Source organism: Carcharodon carcharias, chromosome 1 (assembly GCF_017639515.1).
Source record: "Carcharodon carcharias isolate sCarCar2 chromosome 1, sCarCar2.pri, whole genome shotgun sequence".
Lineage (NCBI taxonomy): Eukaryota > Metazoa > Chordata > Chondrichthyes > Lamniformes > Lamnidae > Carcharodon > Carcharodon carcharias.
Window position 1 is genome coordinate 187,996,497 of NC_054467.1, and position 19,585 is coordinate 188,016,081.

At 43.9% G+C, this 19,585-nt stretch overlaps 1 protein-coding gene across 1 annotated transcript in view; it reads right to left on the reverse strand.

The window, feature by feature from the left end:
* The window catches only part of atp8b5b (ATPase phospholipid transporting 8B5b), a 306,737-nt gene that overhangs the window by 234,663 nt on the left and 52,489 nt on the right, over positions 1-19,585 (reverse strand). Inside the window, exons 6-7 of the mRNA XM_041183329.1 lie at positions 17,381-17,453; positions 8,367-8,437 (exon numbers count right to left, since the gene is read on the reverse strand). Coding sequence (XP_041039263.1) covers positions 8,367-8,437; positions 17,381-17,453 — 144 coding nt within the window. The remainder of the gene's footprint in view (positions 1-8,366; positions 8,438-17,380; positions 17,454-19,585) is intronic.

Genomic DNA, 19,585 nt, shown 5'->3' on the forward strand with positions numbered 1-19,585 from the left:
AAAGTTGTTTGTGAGAGAGTGAATGATGATGTCCCTTGAATTGGCAGTGAGTGAGGGCGCTATGGATGTGTGATGGTTTGTGAGTGTGAGTTATGAGTGATGAGAAGAGTGACATACTCTGGCAGAACAGAGGAGATTATTCATCCTCTTGTGGCAATGGGTGGCTGTCCTATTTTGTAGGGCGTTGGCACAGACCACCGCAGCCATGGCCCCGCAAGCTGAATTGGTGATGTTGCTGCCCATCTTGCGGCCAGAGCAGGGGCAGAGGACATCACAGCAGGCCTCCACTGCATCCAAAAGGCACTCAAGGGACGCGTCATTGAACCTTGGCACTGCAGTCATTTTGCCTTTCAGGGCCATGTCTTCCAGGCATTAGCTGTGGGCTGAAAGCACTGAGAAGTGTGCATGCAGTGGCATTTTAAATATGGCACCCAGCATGATGAAGCAGTGAGTTGATGACGTGGCGGGTGAATGAGAGCCTGCCCACCCGCCATGGAAGTGGCGTGTTTCCCAGAAATGCATAATTAATGTGGCTGGTTTGGGACCAACAGCATGAAAGCCGCCATTGCAACTGGTGGGTACAATATCGGTTTACCCGCCCACTACTGCACTTAGTGGAAATCTGGGACAATTCCCCCCAAGATGACTCAAGCCAGTGACAGAAGGAGGCAAACAGAAAGGCAAAAGAGTAATGATGGAACTGAAGTAGGGATTGGCGGGGGGGCGCATAAAATGCTCGAGAGGGGAGAAATGAAGAATGGCATGGCTCGGTGATAGGAAGAGGAAGAAAACATGAGAATCGAACCAAAAGGGTACAAGAGAGAACAGACACCTTGTTCCTTTCCTTCCTACATTGTTGGTTCCCATGCAGACCATGATTAGTGGCTATTCATCTGCCTCCTTCTGTAATATTTTTCCAGTTTTTTTAAATGTTCCTTATCCTAATACCTGAGAAGGGAGAAGGAATGCTGGACTGTCTAAATTACAAAAGATAATATCCAGCCCTTTAAGCAGCAAGCTTTCTATTTTCTCCAACAATAGAGAATTTAACATCATCCCTTGACATTTAATGGCATTACCATTGTCGAATCCACCACTATCGACATCCTGGGGGTTACCATTGACCAGAAACTGAACTGGACTAGCCTTATAAATACTGTGGCTACAGAGCAGGTCAGAGGCTAGAAATCCTACAGCGAATGAGTCACTTCCTGACTTTCCAAAGCCTGTCCACCATCTATAAGGCACAAGTCAGGAATGTGATGGAATACTCTCCACTTGCCTGGATGGGTGCAGCTCCAACAATACCCAAGAAGCTTGAAACCATCCAGGATAAAGCAGCCCGCTTGATTGGCACCACATCCACAAACATTCACTCCCTCCACCATCGGCAAAAAGTGGCAGTAGTGTATACCACCTACAAGATACACTGCAGGAACTCACCAAGCCTCCTTCGGCAATACCTTCCAAACTTACGACCACTACCATCTAGAAAGACAAGCACAGTAGATACATGGGAAGACCACTACCTGGAAGTTCCCTTCCAAGCCAGTCACTATCCTGACTTGGAAATATATTACCATTCCTTCTGGCATTCTAGGTCAAAATCCTAGAACTTCCTCCCTAACAGCACCGTGGATGTACCTACACCACAGGAACTGCAGCGGTTCAAGAAGGCAGCTCACCACCACCTTCTCAAGGGTAATTAGGGATGGGCTGGCCTTGCCAGCAACACCTATTCCGTAAATGAATTAAAAAAAGTTTTCTATTACCACTGCATTATTAATTTAATTGTGTCTCCTGTTGAGCCACCTCATTGTTTTTGTTTCATGGTAATCCATTTGATGGTTTTAGGAAGGGATATCTTTCTTCCAACAGTGAGTTTGTTGGAGAGGATGACTTTCTCAGGGCATTCCCTCTTCTAGCCTGTCCGTCCCTAATCGATTGAGCACCACCACTTCTTCCTCTGAGACTGTCAAACATATCTCAGCAGCATGACCACTCTCTGAAAATCTCGTGAAAATCTGACTGATTGTTGGGTTGTCTCTTTGCATTGAAGACATTTATTTAAGATCATCACCGGAACAATAGAAAAAGTCAAGAGAAATTTGTTTTAGAGCAGATGGCAGACAGGACATAGAAAGCTTTACCAAAATTCATAATGGGCAGGGTTTCTCCCCCACCCCGTCGGGAGCAAAGTTGAAGGGCAGGCATGCACACGCTTCCGATCAGTGCACCCAATCGCGGGCACAGCGCCACTTTATGTGGGTGGGCCAATTAAGGCCCGCCCAGCGTGACGTCCGCACAGAAGCGCTATGCGCTCCCTGTGCGGACAGAGGGGGGGATCCCAAAATTGTGAGTGCGCTCTTTCGCGCATGCGCGCAAAAGAGCGCACTCATCTCCCTAAGGCTGCACTTAGCCTTAGGGAGTTCGGCTCTAAATGTCAAAAAGCTAAAAATAGAATAATAAAATTTCCCTAACATATCCCCTCATGTGACACTGTCACATGAGTTGGGACATGTCCATAATTTTTACAAAAACTTTATTAAAATTTTTAAAAACCTACATGAAACCTCATCCTGCACGTGGGTGAGATTTCATGCTTCTTCTAATTCACGCCGGGGCTCCTGGCCGGCCCGCCAATCTTAAGGTTGGAGAGGCAGGTCTTTTAAGTACTTAATTGATTCTGTCAATGGCCTCAATTGGCCATTGACAGGTTGGTGGGCGCGCAGCTGATTTTGCTGTGCCCCGCCTACCCAATCATTTAAATGGGCCGTGGTGATGTTGGGAGTTCCGCCCGATGTCACCATGCATCATTTACGCGTCGGCGAGCGGGCTCCTCCCCCACTCGTCGACGCGTAAAATCCTGCCCGATAGCTTTTAAAAGGGAAGAGAACAAAAAGTTGAAAAATAATCATTTAAAAGATTATGGAAAAAAGTAAAGGCAGTGGACTTAAATGATAACCCTTTTAACATTTAAGAGATAGCAGCAGAGATAATGGAGGTACTAGCTATGAGTTTCCAAAATTCCTTAGATTCAGGAAAGGTCCCACTAGATTGGAAGCCAGCAAGTGTTACATTGCTTTTCAAGAAAGGAGAGAAAGAGAAAACCGTGATCTACAGGCAAGTTAGCTTAACATCAGTTGTTAGGAAAATGCTGGAATCCATTGTTGAGGAAGTCTTAACAATGCACCAAAAAAAGCATAGCATGATTAAAATAAATCAGCAAGGTTTTACTAAAGGGAAATCCTGTTTCACAAATTTATTAGAGTTTTTTGAGGATGTAACGAGTAGGGTAGATAAAGGGGAACCAGTAGGTGTAGGATTTCCAATAGACATTCAAAAGGTGACGCACAAAAGGTTAATAGGTAAGATAAGGACTCAATGGAGTTGGTGGTAATATATCAGCACAGGTAGAGGATTGGTTAATGTATAGAAAACAGAGAGTGGGCATAAACTGGACTTTTTCAATGCCACATTATAGGCAGTGATAGAGGAGTGCCGCATGGATCAATGCTGGGACCTCAACTGTTTACAATCTATGTTAATGACTCAGATGAAGAGACAAAAAGGTTGTATGGATATGGCCAGCAATTACAAATCTGTCAGTTTAACTTCAGTGGTGGGCAGGGTTCTAGAAACAATTATTCGGGATAGAATTAGTGGTCGCATTGAAAAATATGGGTTGATAAGGAAGAGCCAACATGGATTTCTAAAGGGGAAATCATGTTTAACTAACTTGCTAGAGTTTTTTGAAGAGGTAACAGAGAAGGTCAATGAGGGTAATGCTGTTGATGTGGTGTACATGGACTTTGAAAAGGCATTTGATACAGTGCCACACAACAGGCTTGTGAGAAAAGTTATTGCTCATGGAATAAAAGGGACAGTAGCAATGTGGATACAAAATTGGCTGAAAAATAGGAAGCAGAGAGTAACGGTCAATGGATATTTTTCGGCTGGAGGAAAGTTTGTAGTGGAGTTCCCCAGGGGGTTGGTATTAGGACCTTTGCTTTTCCTGATATATATTAATGATCTAGATCTTGGTGTGCAGGTGACAATTTCAAAGTCTGCGGATGATACAAAGCTTGGGAGTGTTGTGAACTGCAGAACTTCAAAAGGACATAGACAAGTTGGTGGAGTGGGCAGATAAGTGGCAGATGAAGCTCAATGTGGAGAAGTGTGAGGTGATGCATTTTGGTAGGCAGAACATGGACAGACAATATAACATAAGGGGTGAAGTTCTGAAGGGGGTGCAGGAGCAGAAAGACCTGGGTGTATATGTGCATAGATCATTGAAGATGGCAGGACAGGTGGAAAGAGCAGATAATAAAGTATGTAGTATCCTGGGCTTTATTAATAGGTGTATAGAGTACAAGAGCATGGAGGTTATGCTGAATTTATATAAGATACTCGTTAGACCTCAGCTGGAGTATTGTGTACAGTTCTGGATGCCACATTATAGGAAGGATGTGAGCATGTTGGAGAGAGTGCAGAACAGGTTTACAAGAATGGTTCCAAGGATGAGAAACTTCAGTTACAAAGAGGAGAAAGGACCTAAGCAGCAAGATGCAAAGGGCGCTCTAGAAGGTCAAGGAGTTGCTGAACATGGACCACTGCAACGGCGAGGATTGGCTTGACTATGGTTGTATCGCTGGTGGTACTCTTACCTGGAGATGAGCGAAAGGCAATGCTGGAGGCACCTTCATATGTTCCAGAATGTGGTTTCTCACATCTGTGAATTTCTCCAGTACAAGCTGCGGCCACAAGGACTCTGGAGGAGTAGTGCAGAGCTCCTGGCCTGCAGTGAGTGAATATCTGAGTGCTGTTTAAATATGGTGCGAGGATCTTTGATCCCATTAAGTAATGATGGAACGGGCGACATCCTGCCTGCCCCGCCAAAAAATTTGCCAAGCTCCTCGCGGATACATAATTAATGAGCTGATAAACAGAATATCATGTGTGTTCACCCACCCTGCTACCCAGTGGAAATTGCACTGGCTATCCTGCCCACCACCGGTCTTAGTCTCCGCAATGGAAAATTCCGCCCATTCTTTCCGTTGGTCAGGGAATCTAAAACATGGGAGCACAGGCTCAAAATAATGGCCCAATCATTTTGGACTGAGATGCGGAGAAGTTATTTCACTCAAAGTGTTGTGATTCTTTGTAATCCTCTACCCCAGAGGGCTCTGGATGTTCTATTGTTGAATTTTCTTTTATTCGTTCATGGGATGTGGGCGTCGTTGGCAAGGCCAGCATTTATTGTCCATCCCTAGTTACTCTTGAGAAGGTGGAGGTGAGCTGCCTTCTTGAACCTCTGCAGTCCATGTGGCGTAGGTACACCCACAGTCCTGTTAGGGAGGGAGTTCCAGAATTTTGAACCAACAACAGTGAAGGAACGGTGATATATTTCCAAGTCAGGATGGTGAGTGGCTTGGAGAGGAACTTGCAGGTAGTGGTGTTTCCATGTGTGTGCTGTCCTTGTCCATTAGATGGCAGTGGGTATGGGTTTGGAAGGTGCTGTCTAAGCAAGTTTGGTGAGTTCCTGCAGAGTATTTTTTAGATGGTACACATTGCTGTCACTGTGCATTGGTGCTGCAGGGAGTGAATGTTTCTGGATGGGGTGCCAATCAAGGGGGCTGCTTTGTCCTGCATGGTCTCAGGATTCTTGAGTGTTGTTGGAGCTGCACTCATCCAGGCAAGTGAAGGGTATTCCATCACACTCCTGACTTGTGCCTTTTAGATGGTGGACAATAGATGGTGGACAGGCTTTGGAGGGCCAGGAGATGAGTTACTTGCTGCAGGGTTCCTAGCCTCAGTCCTGCTCTTGTAGCCACAATATTTATATGGCTAGTCCAGTTCAGTTTCTGGTCAATGGTAACCCCCAGGATGTTGATAGTGGGGGATTTAGCAATGGTAATGCCATTCAATGTCAAGGGATGATGGTTAGATTCTCCCTTGTTGGAGATGGTCATTGCCTGACACTTGTATGGCACAAATGTTACTTGCCATTTGTCAGCCTAAGCCTGGATATCATCCAGATCTTGTTGCATTTAGACATGGACTGCTTCAGTATCTGAGAAGTCACGAATGGTGCTGAACATTGTGAAATCATCAGCAAACATCCCCACATCTGACCTGACAATGGAAGGAAGGTCATTGATGAAGCAGCTGAAGATGGTTGGGTCAAGGACACTACCCTGAGGCACTCCTGCTGTCATGTCCTGGAACTGAGGTCATTGATGTCCAACAACCACAACCATCTTCATTTGTGCTAGATATGACTCCAACTAGTGGAGAGTTTTTCCCCTGATTCCCATTGATTGCAGTTCTGCTGGGGCTACTTGAGGCCACACTCGGTCAAATACTGCTTTAGTGTGAAGGGCAGTCACTCTCACCTCACCTACGTTTAAGGCTGGCATTGACATATTTTTGGTTTCTCAAAGAATTAAGGGATATGGGGAGTGGGCAGGGAAATGGAGTTGAAGTCCAAGATTAGCCATGATCATATTCAATAGCAGGGCAGGCTCAATAGGCCATGTGGTCTATCCTTGCACCTTTTTCTTACGTTCCTCTCAGAGAACTGGTGCAGGACATCAAATAGAACATAGGATCTGGAAGTAAACCATTTAGACCGTCAAAACTGTTCCCGTATCCTACAGGTGGGTTTTTCCGCTCCTGTTTGTGGTGGGCGTCACAGCCGGCGGGAGCGGAAAATATCAGGAGATTGTACAAATTGAATTCATGTTGTAAAAGCAGTTTGCGATTGCGCAGTCCACCCATCAAGGGTGGGCCATGTTTCCTGCCGCCACATGCAGGAAGCTAATTTCAATACATTCGAATCTCATTGTAAGTCGGAATCATCCCTCTACTCTGGATCACGAGCTCATGTTGGCGTGATTGCACACCGATGTGTTTCACAACAGTACATAAGTGACGTGCACCTGGCGACCTGCACTTCGAGATTTGTTTGCCTACTTTGCTGTGGGCAGCAATCGCGGTCATCAACGCCAGATTTCTCGGGCAGCACCACATCACTTTTAGAGGGGTTCACGGGCAAGTCTCTACTTACCAGACCAGCTGAAAGGTGGGGTGGCTTTTCAACAGCTGCAGAGCTAGAGCTTGCTTGGGGAAAGGGGAGAAGTGACATCAGGTAAGGGAAGAGGCTGCAGGCCGAGGGCGAAGTGGGGTATCCCAGTTTGTGTGTGGGGGCAACACTGATCTTTGCAAGTGGCCTCAAGATGGTGAGGGCTGAGGAGGTAGTCTCCAGAGGAGATGAGGCCAGAAGGAGATGTGAGGATGTGTGTGAGAGAGTGAGTGGTGATGTCCCTTGAGCTGACAGTGAGTGAGCTGCCAGTGAATGTGTGATGGGCTTGTGAGTGTGTAAGTTTGGTTGACTTACCATGGCAGCATGGATGAGGTTATTCATTTTCTTTCTGCACTGGATGGCCAACCTCTTCTGTGCAGCATTGGCACTGACCACCACTGCCACCACCTCCCAAGCCAGAGTGGCGAGATTTCTGGACCTCCTGCGGCCAGAGAGGGGATAGAGGACATCACAGAAGACCTCCAAATGGCATTCCAGTGATGGATCACTGAACTCTTCTTGGCTTTCGGGGCCGTGCCTTCACTGGAGCAGTCCTAGGCTGCAAACATTGAGAACTGTGTGCAAGGCTGCAGTTTGGATATGGCACCCGGGGTGAGGAAAGTGAGCTAATGGCATGGTGGGCGATTCAGAGGGCGCCCACCAGCGATACGGCGTGTTTCCTGTGGCTGCATAATTAATTAGGTGGGAAGCGGACGATACAGTGCAAAAACTCGCCCTTAGAGCTAGCAGGAAAAAATTCTTTTTTTTTGCATCCGCCACTGCACTTTGTGCAATTCTGGGAAAATTCTGCCTTATAAGATTATAGCAGATCTGTTCTTGACCTGCAATTACCTGTCCTTATTCCATAGCTCTTGATACTTTTACCTAGCAAAAATGTATTGATCTTGGTCTTGCACATCTCAATTGATCCAACACCAACAGCCTTTTGAAGAGAAAGTTCTAGATTTCCACTAGCCTTTTTGTGAAAAAGTGCTTCCTGATTTCACTCCTAAATGGCCTAGCTTCTTCATTTGTAGGGAATACTTTCTCTGCACCTACCCTCCCAAATTACTTAATAATTTTAAATACCTCACTTAGGCACCACTCAATCTTCTAAACTCGAGGGAAGTGGTTTCCTTCAACATTGTGGAATTCAATATTTCTATGAAAAAACATTGTCTAAGAAATACATGAATTAAATTGCATTCACAACTTCTAAGTAAGTATTATAAACTACACTTCATCATAGTTGAAAGTGTTTTTAACTTTGAAATTCACTTACCCATCAAGCTCAGCTGTCTCTATGTAAATCAAGCCATATGGTTCACTGCTAGATAACAGTAGTACGTCTGCCTAATACAAGGAATACAAGGGTTGAAGCACCTATGATAATATGTATCACTGATTTTACATAGGTATAATTATGCTTTAAATATCATGATAGGGCATGTAATGAAAATAGAATATCAAATCTGTTCCTTTCATCGACCAAATACAATCAATCTTGTCCTGAACTTGAACCTTTAAGTTCAACCTCTTGATTTTTTAGGTGTACCTGTTCCTAATCTTATTGAAACCAATCTTCATCAGCTCCTAGCTGACAACCTCAACCACTTTTGCTAGAATAAAAACAGCGAATGTTGGAAATGCTGGTTTGGGGGGGGGGGGGGGGGGGGGGGAGGAGGAGGAGGAGGAGGAGGAGGAGAGGTGGGGGGCGGGAGGCAGCATCTGTTGTAGAGAGAAACAAAATTAAAGTTTCAGGCCAAAGACATTTTGCTAGAATTGGAACAAGTTAGAGATGTAACAGGTTTTAAGCAAGATTACAGTAAGGGAAAGGTTGGGGAGAGAACAAAAGGGGAAAGCTCGTGATAGGGTGGAAGACAGGAGAGATTAAATGGCAAAAGGGATGACAGCATAAAGCAAAAGGAGATGGAAGTGCTTTTGCTTGAACCAATATCCCTTTTGTCATTTAACCTCTCCTGCCTTCCATCCTATCATCGACCTTCCCTTTGGTTCTTTTCCCTCTCTCCACTTTCTCCGCCTTTTCACTTGCTTAAAACCTAGTACATCCTTACTTTTCCAATTCTGACTAAAAATCATTGACCTGAAACAGTGGGCATAATTTTCTCAGCCAGGTGGAGGTGGGTTCTGGAGCGTGAAGGATGGGAAAGTCACAGAAATGGATGTCAGGTTGGGATGTCAATGTGATACTGCCCTCTTCTGGCTTTCCAATAGTGGGTTGGCTTGCAAGTCTAGTGGGGAGCCCTAAACAAAACCAGAAATACCTGGAAAAACTCAGCAGGTCTGGCAGCATCGGCGGAGAAGAGCAAAGTTGACGTTTCGAGGCCTCATGACCCTTCAACAGAACTAAGTAGAAATAGGAAAGGGGTAATTCTACTTAGTTCTGTGGAAGGGTCATGAAGACTCGAAATGCCAACTTTGCTCTTCTCCGCCGATGCTGCCAGACCTGCTGAGTTTTTCCAGGTATTTGTTTTTGTTTTGGGTTTCCAGCATCCGCAGTTTTTTGATTTTATTAGTGGGGAGCCCTTGTGGGTCTGGCAGGAAAGCAATTGAGGTAATTAAACAGGTAATGAAGAGCCTTTTTAACTAGGGACCGTTCTTCCTACCAGCATCCAGGTTCTAAGCTGCCTACACTTCACTAATTGAAGAAGACAAATGTGCAGTGGGAACTCATCAATGAATGAAACTGTTTTGACATGAGCCATGTAAAGGATGAAATGGCAAGCCTGTGGTTGGCCACAGTAAAAGGCTTGCACTGACAAGAACAGTTCTTTCAGCCTAAAACCAGTGATTTTGTTACAAACATCAACTTTATGCAACTTATATCAAGTGCCTTGAGTACCACTGAGGGTAATCTCACCTTATTGCTTGTGAGATACCCTTGTTACATATGAGTTTACATGTTCTGCAGTTTGTTGGACTGAGGAAGAGGTGCAGCTTGCATCAGCTCAGCAGCCAGAGTTACAGGGGCAGCATCTTTGGCTTGTTGTCAATTTTTGATTGATTATACTCCTGTGAAATGCCTTGGAATATTCTAAGACCTTAATGCAAGTTGTTGTTGTCCTGCAAGGTTCTTGGCTGTCCTGCACTCTTTCTTCTCACTGAAGTCTCACCCTCACATTCTGCCTGACAAAGTGCAGCTGCTTTCAGGCAAAAGAGATTGCATCTGGGTCCTCCGCAGCCCATCATGGTCAACAACAGTAGAACTCACACCTTTGAACCAGAGGCCTCGTTCGCCCTCTCAGGAGAATGTAAAAAACATAACGCTAATAAAGGAAGGGGAGTTCTCCTAGTGTCCTTGCCTAAATTGAGCCAACACTCAAAACAGGAATCAAGGAAGAGTGTGCAGGTGTTATAGGAGAAGTTGCAGAATGGTACCAGGTAAATTGCTCATTCAGACAGCCGGTGCAGACATGATAAGCCAAATGGCCTCCTTCTGTGCTGTGATGATTCTGTGAAGTAATTTATTTAATTGTTGTTTGTGTGTAAATTGGCTGCCATGTTTGCTATATCACAGCTGTGACTATACTTCAAACAGTATCTCCTTGGCAGAATATGTTTCGTAGTGTCCTGAGATTGTGAAAAGCAATTTTTTCTTCTTTTCCAGAGATTGATTAACTTCCAACTCTTAGGCTCTTGCAATAGGAGAATCATAGTGCATAGGAGGACTAAAATAGATAAACAAGCTCAGAGGCCAGGCTCTAAGAGATTGTGTTAGGGTGATTTCAGTTCAATATTAAGAGCTTTTCTAAATCCAGAATGTACAAAACATAAAGAGTTTTATTTTGCATTGATGTTGGTTTTTATATTTCTAATCGTGCATGAGCTGTTGGAGGGCATTCAGTTGGTAGGTGAAAGGAATGGGTCAAATGGAAGATGCGACTGTTGGTGTGCTGGGGTGAGGGCCTGGCAATGAGAATCTCTCCTCACTAATTTGTTCACTGCTCCCCTTTGGTCTTCCTCAACATCCTCTTACTCCTCATCCTCTTGCTTCTCCACTTCCTCCTGCTGTGATGACTACAAGGTTTGGCCTCTCTCAATTGCGTAGTTGTATGGCAGGCGGGCAAATCTGGAAACCTGCTTAGGACTCCTGTGGATCAGTACAGGCACCAAAACCTTCATTGTAGGATGCTCATGGTTGGCTCATTGAGAGGTCTGGCTTCTGTGCGGATCTCATTATTGATCCTTTACAGGTATAACTTCTTGCTGAAAGCCTTTCTCCACCTCCTCCTTCTTCTAGTGGCTTGTCCTGCTCTGTTAGTCTCTCTCCATTCTTCCAGCCATGCTTAATTCCATGTGGAAGTCCGACCAAACCAACTAAATTTGGAATCAACGTATTTTAACACAAGCTTTTAAACGAACAGAAATGTATTTCAGCACCAGCCAGACCACTCCCTGTAGACTACTCAAACTTTAGTCAAGGATGGTAAAGCCCCAAAGATAATTTCACCAGAGAAATATTCTAGAAGGTTAAGAGAGAATGTTAAGATGGCAGGAAAATAGCATCAAATCGGCATTTACACTGTTAGACATCATGGCCTATCTCTGCTGAATGCTGTAAGTGATCATCAGGTGTACACAAATGCAAACCCCTTTACCAAGATAGCGTTCTGCACACTTCCCATTAGTGGTGTATGTGCACATCTCAGACCCAATTTTTGAGCATAAGGTAGCCAATAGCTCCTAAAAAATTGGAACTTCACAACACAATTTAGTCCCTATTAGCTGGTTATTTACTAAGTTCTGTTTGGGGGAACTTGCTGTGTGCTAATGACTGCCATGTTTCCCAATACAGCATCAGTGATTACACTTAAAACATTGTTATTTGGCTGCAAATCAGTTTGGAATGTCCAGAGATTGTGAAAGGAACTATATAAAGGCAGTTTTTTCTTTTCTTGAAATAAATACATTTATGAAACAATCTCCAATTAGGAATAAAGGACAAGGGAATGATATTCTCTTGAGGTTGTCCTACTCTTCCGCTAAAATTATGTGAGAAGAATTACAGAAAGGCTGAAAAATAACTTAAACACCGTTCGTCTGGGATTTCTATAGTTCTGTCCAAATGACACTAAATGAATGGTAAGTTTCTAGGGAAATTCAGTTATCCCGATAGGTCAAAGGTAGCAGGATAAATAGAGATTACAACAAAAACAGGTTTCAGAATAAGACACATAATAAATACAGAAGTAGATAACACTATTGAAAGCTATGTGAGTTATAAAAGCTCTCCAGAAGAAGAATAAGCAGAGATTAGGAAAGCCAACTAGGTTTAAGATTACCGGTCAGCACATGAAGGAAAGGCGCACTTAGGAATGAAAGGAGCCATCTTGAAATGTTTTGCAGAATTTTTGCAGACCAGGGTGAAAGTAGGACTTCATTGGAACCTGTACAGTGAACAGAGCAGTCATTTCTGGAAAGAAGTATTCAAATAGATACTAATTCAAAGGATTCTTGTCCTTGCATACCGAAGGCTTATGAAAACAGGGGTTGCCACCAATAGTAGTGGTGGCTAGAAACTTCAATCAATGGTACGAATAAAGAAGGGTCAGAACTAAACGGGAAAGGGATGGGGAAAGAGATGACAATGGAAGAAAGAAAGAGGGAGAATAGATAGAAAGAAAACTGTCAAGAGGCGGTAGGGAGCCTGCAGAGGAATATCGACAGGTTAAGTGAGTGGGCAAAAATTTGACAGAGGGAGTATAATGTGGGAAAATATGAATTGTCCACTTTGACAGGAAGAATGGAAAAGCAGTATACTGTTTAAATGGAGAGATTGCAGAACTCAGTGGTACAGGGGGATCTGGGTGTCCTGGTGCATGAGTCACAAAAAATGAGTATGCAGGTACAGCAACTGATTAGGAAGGCAAATGGAATGTTGGTGTTTATTGCCAGGGGAATGGAATCTAAAAGTAGGGAAGTTTTACTGCAGCTGTACATTGGTGAAGCTACATCTGGAATACTATGCACAGTTTTGGTCTTCTTATTTGAAAAAGGATATAATTATGTTAGAAACAGTACAGAGAAGGTTTACTTGACTCATTCCTAGTATAAGCCCTTCATTCCATGAAGAAAGGTTGAACAGGTGGGCATATACCAATTGGTGTTTAGAAGAATGAAAGGTGATCTTATTGAAACATATAAGATCCTGAAGGGACTTGACAGGGTAGATACCGAGAGGATGTTTCCACTTGGTGGGGATGGAGGAGACTAGAGCTAAGGGACAAAGTTTAAGAATAAGCGATTTCCCTTTTAAGACTGAGATGGGGAGAATTTTTTTCTCAGAGTCATTAGTATGTGAAGTTCTCTTCCCAGAGAGCAGTGGAGGCTGGATCATTGAATTTATTCAAGGCAGGGTTAGACAGATTTTCGATAGAAAAGGGTGCCTAGGATTATGGGGGCAGACAAGAAGGGCCAAATGGCCTACTCCTGCTTCTATGTTCCAAGGAAACAAATGGCACTACAGGACAAACTGGAGGGCAAAATAATGGATGCTAATGAAGGGAAGAGGAAAGGGAACAGGTGCTGTATTTGACTAATTTATTAGAGTTCTTTGAGGACAAGCCAAGTGGATAAAGGGGTATCAGTAGATGTAGTGCATTTGGGTTTGCAAAAAGCATTTGATAAGATGCCACGTAAAAGGTTACCACACAAGGTAAGAGCTCATGGTGTTGGGATGATATATCACGATGGATAAAGGGCTGGCTGACTAAAGGAAACAGAGTGGGGAAAAGGGGTCATAAAGGGGTTGAGTTAAGGCCACAATCAAATGCAGCCATGACTTTATCGAATGGCGGTGCAGGGCTCTGAAGAGGAATCATACGGACTCGAAACATTAACTTTGTTCCTTTCTCCACAGATGCTGTCAGACCTACTGAGTTTTTCCAGCATTTTGTTTTTTTTATTATAAAGGGGTCGTTTTCAGGATGGCAAACTGGAACTAGCAGAGTGCCACACGGATCAGTGCTGTGGCCTCAGCTATTTATGATCTACATCAATGAGTTGAGTGAAAGGACCGACCATACAATATTGTAGCCAAGTTTGCTGATGATACAAAGATAGGTAGGAAAGCAAGTTGTGAGAAGGATACATAGAGTCTGCAAAGGAGTACAGATAAATTGAGTGAGTGGGCAAAAATTTGTCAGATGGAGTATCATGTGGAAAAATGTGAAGTTGTAAACTTTGACAGGAAGATTAGAAATGCAGATTATTGAAATGGAGTGAGACTGCAGACTCTGGTACAGAGGGATTTGGGTATCCTTGTACATGAACCACAAAAGTTTGCATACAGGTACTGCAAGCAATTAGGAGGGCAACCGGAATGTTGGCCTTAAATTCAATGGGGATGGAGTATTAAAGTAGGGAAGTCAACTGTACAGGGCATCATTGAGACCACAACTAGAATACTGTGTAGTTTTGTTCCCCTTACTTAAGGGGGAATTTACTTGCTTTGAAAGCAATTCAGAGAAAGTTCACACAATTGATTGCTGGGATGAAGGGGCTGACTTATGAGGATAGGTTGAGCAGGATGGACCTATACTCATTGGAGTTTAGAAGAGTGAGAGGTGATCTTATTGCAACATATAAGATTTTGAAGAGGCTTGACAAGGTAGGTGCTGAGAGGAAGTTTCCCCTCATGGGAAAATCTAGAACTGGTGGGCATAGTTTAAGAATAAGGGGTCTCCCATTTAAGACTGAGATTAGAAGGAATTTATTTTCTCCAGAGGGTCATAATTCTTTGTAGTTTTCTTCCACAGAGTGCAGTGGAGACTGGATCATTGAATATATTCAAGGCTGATTTGGACAGATATTTGATCTACAAGGGAGTTAAGGGGTATGGGTGCAGGCAGAAAGTTGAAGTTAAGGCCATAATCAAATGCAGCTGTGATTTTATCGAAAGGCAATGTAGGCTCAATGATCCAATTGACCTATTCTTGTTCCTATTTCTTACAAAATTAATTTTTGAATGTATGAGCTGAAAGTAGTACTTTGGGAGGGTAAGCGGGAATAGATTGGCAATAGGATTTTGAAATTCTCGCACTCATTGAAGGGAGGAAGAGTGACAGCATGATAAACAATAGTGACCCATTAGTGTTTTAGCTATAATAATCTTTAATGATAACTTTTCCTAGTGGCAGCCCACAAATTGGAAGATCTTTAAAAACTCAAAATTTCTCAACTTTTTTTATTCATTCGTGGGATGTGGGGGTCACTAGCTGGGCCAGCATGTATTGCCCATCCCTGATTGTCCTTGAGAAAGTGGTAAGCTGCCTTCTTGAACCACTGCAGTCCATGTGGTGTAGGTACACTCACAGTGCTGTTAGGAGGGAGTTCCAGGACATTGACCCAACAACAGTGAAGGAACGGCAATACATTTCCAAGCCAGGATGGTGAGTGGCTTAGAGGAGAGCTTCCAGGTGGTGGTGTTCCCTTGTGTCTGTTGCCCTTGTCCATCTGGTTGTGGGTTTGGAAGGTGCTGTCTAAGAAGGCTTGGTGAATTCCTGCAGTGCACCATGTAGATGGCACATACTCCTGCCACTGTGCGTTGGTGGTGGAAGAAGTGAATGTTTGTGGATGGGGTGCCAATCAAGCGGGTTGCTTTGTTCTGGATGGCGTCAAGCTTTTTGAGTGTTGTTGGAGCTGCACTTATCCAGTTAAGTGGAGAGCATTCCATCACATTCCTGACTTGTGCCTTGTAGTAGATGGTGGACAGGCTTTGGGGTATCAGGAGATGAGTTACTCATTGCAGGATGCCTAGCCTCTGACCTGCTCTTGTAGCCACAGTATTTATATGGCTAGTCCAGTTCTGTTCCTGTCAATCGTAACCCCAGGATGTTGATAGTGGGGGATTCAACAATGGCATTGCCATTGAATGTCAAGGGATGATGGTTAGATTCTCTTTTGTTGGAGATGGTCACTGCCTGGCAATTGTATGGCACGAATGTTGCTTGCCACTTGTCAGCCCAAGCCTGGATACTGTCCAGGTCTTGTTGCATTTGGACATGGACTGCTTCAGTATCTGAGGAATCACGAATGGTGCTGAACATTGTGCAATCATCAGCAAACATCCCAACTTCTGAATTGAATCCCACTGACTAAATTTCCTTCCTTTCCTGTAGGCAGGCAGGAAGGTTGTAGGGAAAGAGGGAGGGAAGGAGAGAGAGTATTGGTTAATGTGTGTTTTTCGGGCTGGAGGAAGATTTGTAGTGGAGTTTCTCAGGTATGCTTGCTTTTCTGATGTATATTGATGATCTAGAGCTTGGTGTACAGGGAACAATTTCAAAATTTGCAGATGATACAAAACTTGGAAGCATTGTAAAGTGTGAGGAGGACAGTGTAGAACTTCAAAAGGACATAGACAAGTTGGTGGACTGGACGAATAGGTAACTGATGAAGTTCAAAGTGGAGAAATGTGAGGTGATGCATTTTGATAGGAAAAATATGGAGAGACGGTACAGAATAAAGAGTATTACTCTAAAGGGAGTACAGGAACGGGGTATACGAGTGTATATGTGCATAAGTTATTAAAGAGGAAGGACAAGTTGAGAGAGCAGTTAAAAAAGCAAACAGCATCCTAGGTTTTATTAATAGGGGTATAGAGTACAAGAGCAAGGAGGTTATGTTGAACTTGTATAAAACACTAGTTTGGCCTCAGCTGGAGTATTGTGTCCAAATCTGGGTACTACACTTGAGGTAGCACATAAAGACATTGGAAAGAATGCAGAAAAGATTCATGAGAATGGTTCCAGGGATGAGGAACTTCAGTTATGAAGATAGATTGAAGATGTTGGGACTCTTTTCCTTAGCGAAAAGAGGTTGAGAGGAGATTTGATAGGGTAATTCAAAATCATGAAGGATCTGGACAGAGTTGATAAGGTGAAACCAGGATCGAGAACAAGAGGGCACGGATTTAAAATAATTGGCGAAAGAAGTAAAAACAATATGAAAGAAAACCTTTTCACCCAGCAAGTGGTTAGGGTCTGGAATGCATTTCCTGAGATTGTGGTGGAGGCAGGTTCAATCGAAACATTCAAGAGGAAATTAGATGATTATTTGAAAAGAAACAATCTGCAGGGTTACGGGAAGAAGACAGGAGAATGGCAATCGGTGGAATGCTTAGTCAGAGAGTGGGTGCAGACACGATGAGCTGAATGGCCTCCTTCTGCACTGTAACAATCCTGTAATTCTGTGAGAGGAGGGAGGGAAGCAGGAAAGGAAGGAGGGAGGGATGGCAGGATGGATGGATGAAGGAAGGAAGTTTTAATTGCTACTTACAGTTACAAAATGGTTATTCTCCATCTTAATTATATCTCCCACTTGAACATTCATCCATTTTTCTCTCCGAAACCTACAAGAAAATAAAGTGAGTGCTGCGAGATAACATCAAAGCCAAAAAACTTTCTAGTGGATTTCTAATGGCATTGCTCATGCTAGTTTATAATAAGACCATTATAATGTGTGATACAAAATGGAGGTGAATGTCTGTGGCAAAAGTTCACACCCAATGATTTTAATTCAGTTTATCTCCTCTGGTAAGGCTCATGGATATAAAAAATCTCTCACTCTTCTTATGACTGGCCCTTTGTTTTTTTTTTTATTTTTGTGTTACTCTGATTTTGTCCTCTTTGCCTTTTTGCTCTTCATGTCTCTTTTTTCAGTGATAAAGTCCTTTCAAGCTTTTCATCTTGCACTCATCATAACGTAAGACGAAAAGCTTCGACATCTCTTTTTCAGCAATACTCAAGTTCCAAATTACTTTATCAGTCTGGTTTCTGGATCATTCTGTCTGACTTTTTCCCATTGGGCTGGATTTTACTGTGGTCCCCAACCACCTGGCTAAAAAGTCGGTGGCAAACCCATCCACTGTGGTGATGGCTGCCCTCAGCAATTTAATGCTGGGAGCAGCTTTATTTGCTTTAAGGTGAGGCTTCCACCCCCATTTTGGGAAGAAGTCTCTCTTCAGAGAGTAGCTGGCCAATCGGATGACTTACACTCTGTAGTCCCACAGCAACAGACTGGAGCGGTGGCCACCGCTGGGATTACAGGCAGTTCCAAAGAAGAGGAGCCTGGTCTTTAGAAAAGTCCGGGTTATCACCGGGATCAGGCTAACAAGCCCCCAGCGAGTGGGGTAAGGGGGGTGGTGGGCTGGGTTTGAGAGGCAAGAGGGTGAGGGTAAAAGGGGAAGGATGACTTTGAGCAGGGGGTGCCTCCCATGGGCACAGGGGACCCACAATGGAGAAATCCCAGCCCCTTGTCTGACATCATCCTATACAGCTAAAGCTCCCAGGCTTCCCACATGGCATGGGCCTCCCCACTGCGGGTAAAATAGCACCATGGGTGGCATAAGACCCTCAAGTTGCTATTAATTGGCCACTCTATGACTTAATAGGCCCAAGAGCAAGCGGGCCACCTGACACCTCCACTGCCCCCCGTAAAACCTGAGACACACTTGGGGCAGGTGGACAGGCCATGAGCTGGATATTATAAGTCCCCCAACTTCAAACCAGTCAGCAAGGAAATGTAAAATCCAGCCCATTGTTTCAATCTCTTTCTTTTTCTATCCTCCCTTGTCATGCATCTTTCCTCTGTGTATGTTCAATATTTCTGTGGAGCTCTCAAATTTACCTGTTCAATATTTCTGTGGCGTTCTCAAATTTACCTTTGTAATGTGCTGGTTCATGTATATGTATCCCTCATGCCTTTTTGAAGGTTTAGGGAAATCAGAAAGATATGAGGCATCGGATCAACTAGGGTAAGAGGTTAGAGGTAAATGAACAAGTTGATAGACAGGGGAACGACATATATTACAATGTGAAGAAAGAGCAGGGGCAAGGAGAATCACGATGTGGACATAAGGAGAAGGAAATGGGGCAAGAAGATGGGTAGGGGGAGGGGAAAGCTTTGGGGAGAACGAGGGGTGGAGTTGTCAGAGAAGAAGGGGGTAAAGGCAGTGCACAGGAAATGGGGAGGGAGATAGGGAAGGAGGAAAGGGAAAGTTTAGTGTTTTATCCAAGAGGTACCACTAAGTGAAAATTGTCGGAGGGCGGTGGGATTGAAGCTGGCTTTGTTGTTCGATCTCAGTGGTTACTGGAGCAAAATAAAAAGCTGGTTGAGAACATACAAGGGAGAGCCCTACCTGATTTCCATGTAGTGGAAGGGGGAGCCGCTTTTTCCCAGCTGGGAGAGTGATTTCTGCTCATCAGGGGGGGAATGAAGAATTGGGCAAGGACAGTCTACACTGTTAAGTCTTGTTCCATTAACTAACCCTAATGCAGTCCTTAATCATTCTTTGCCATTATATTCACCATGCAGGCACAGTACCTTTGGCATCCTGAGCCCATTTCCTTTTTATAAAGAATAAGTTTATAGTCTTGGGAAACAGGAAAGTAAAGTTGGCTGGAGCACAAGATATTCTGTGGTACAGGTGAGGAACTGGTAGATACAAAACTGAGGCAATACACTACTACAACTAGTGGCAGC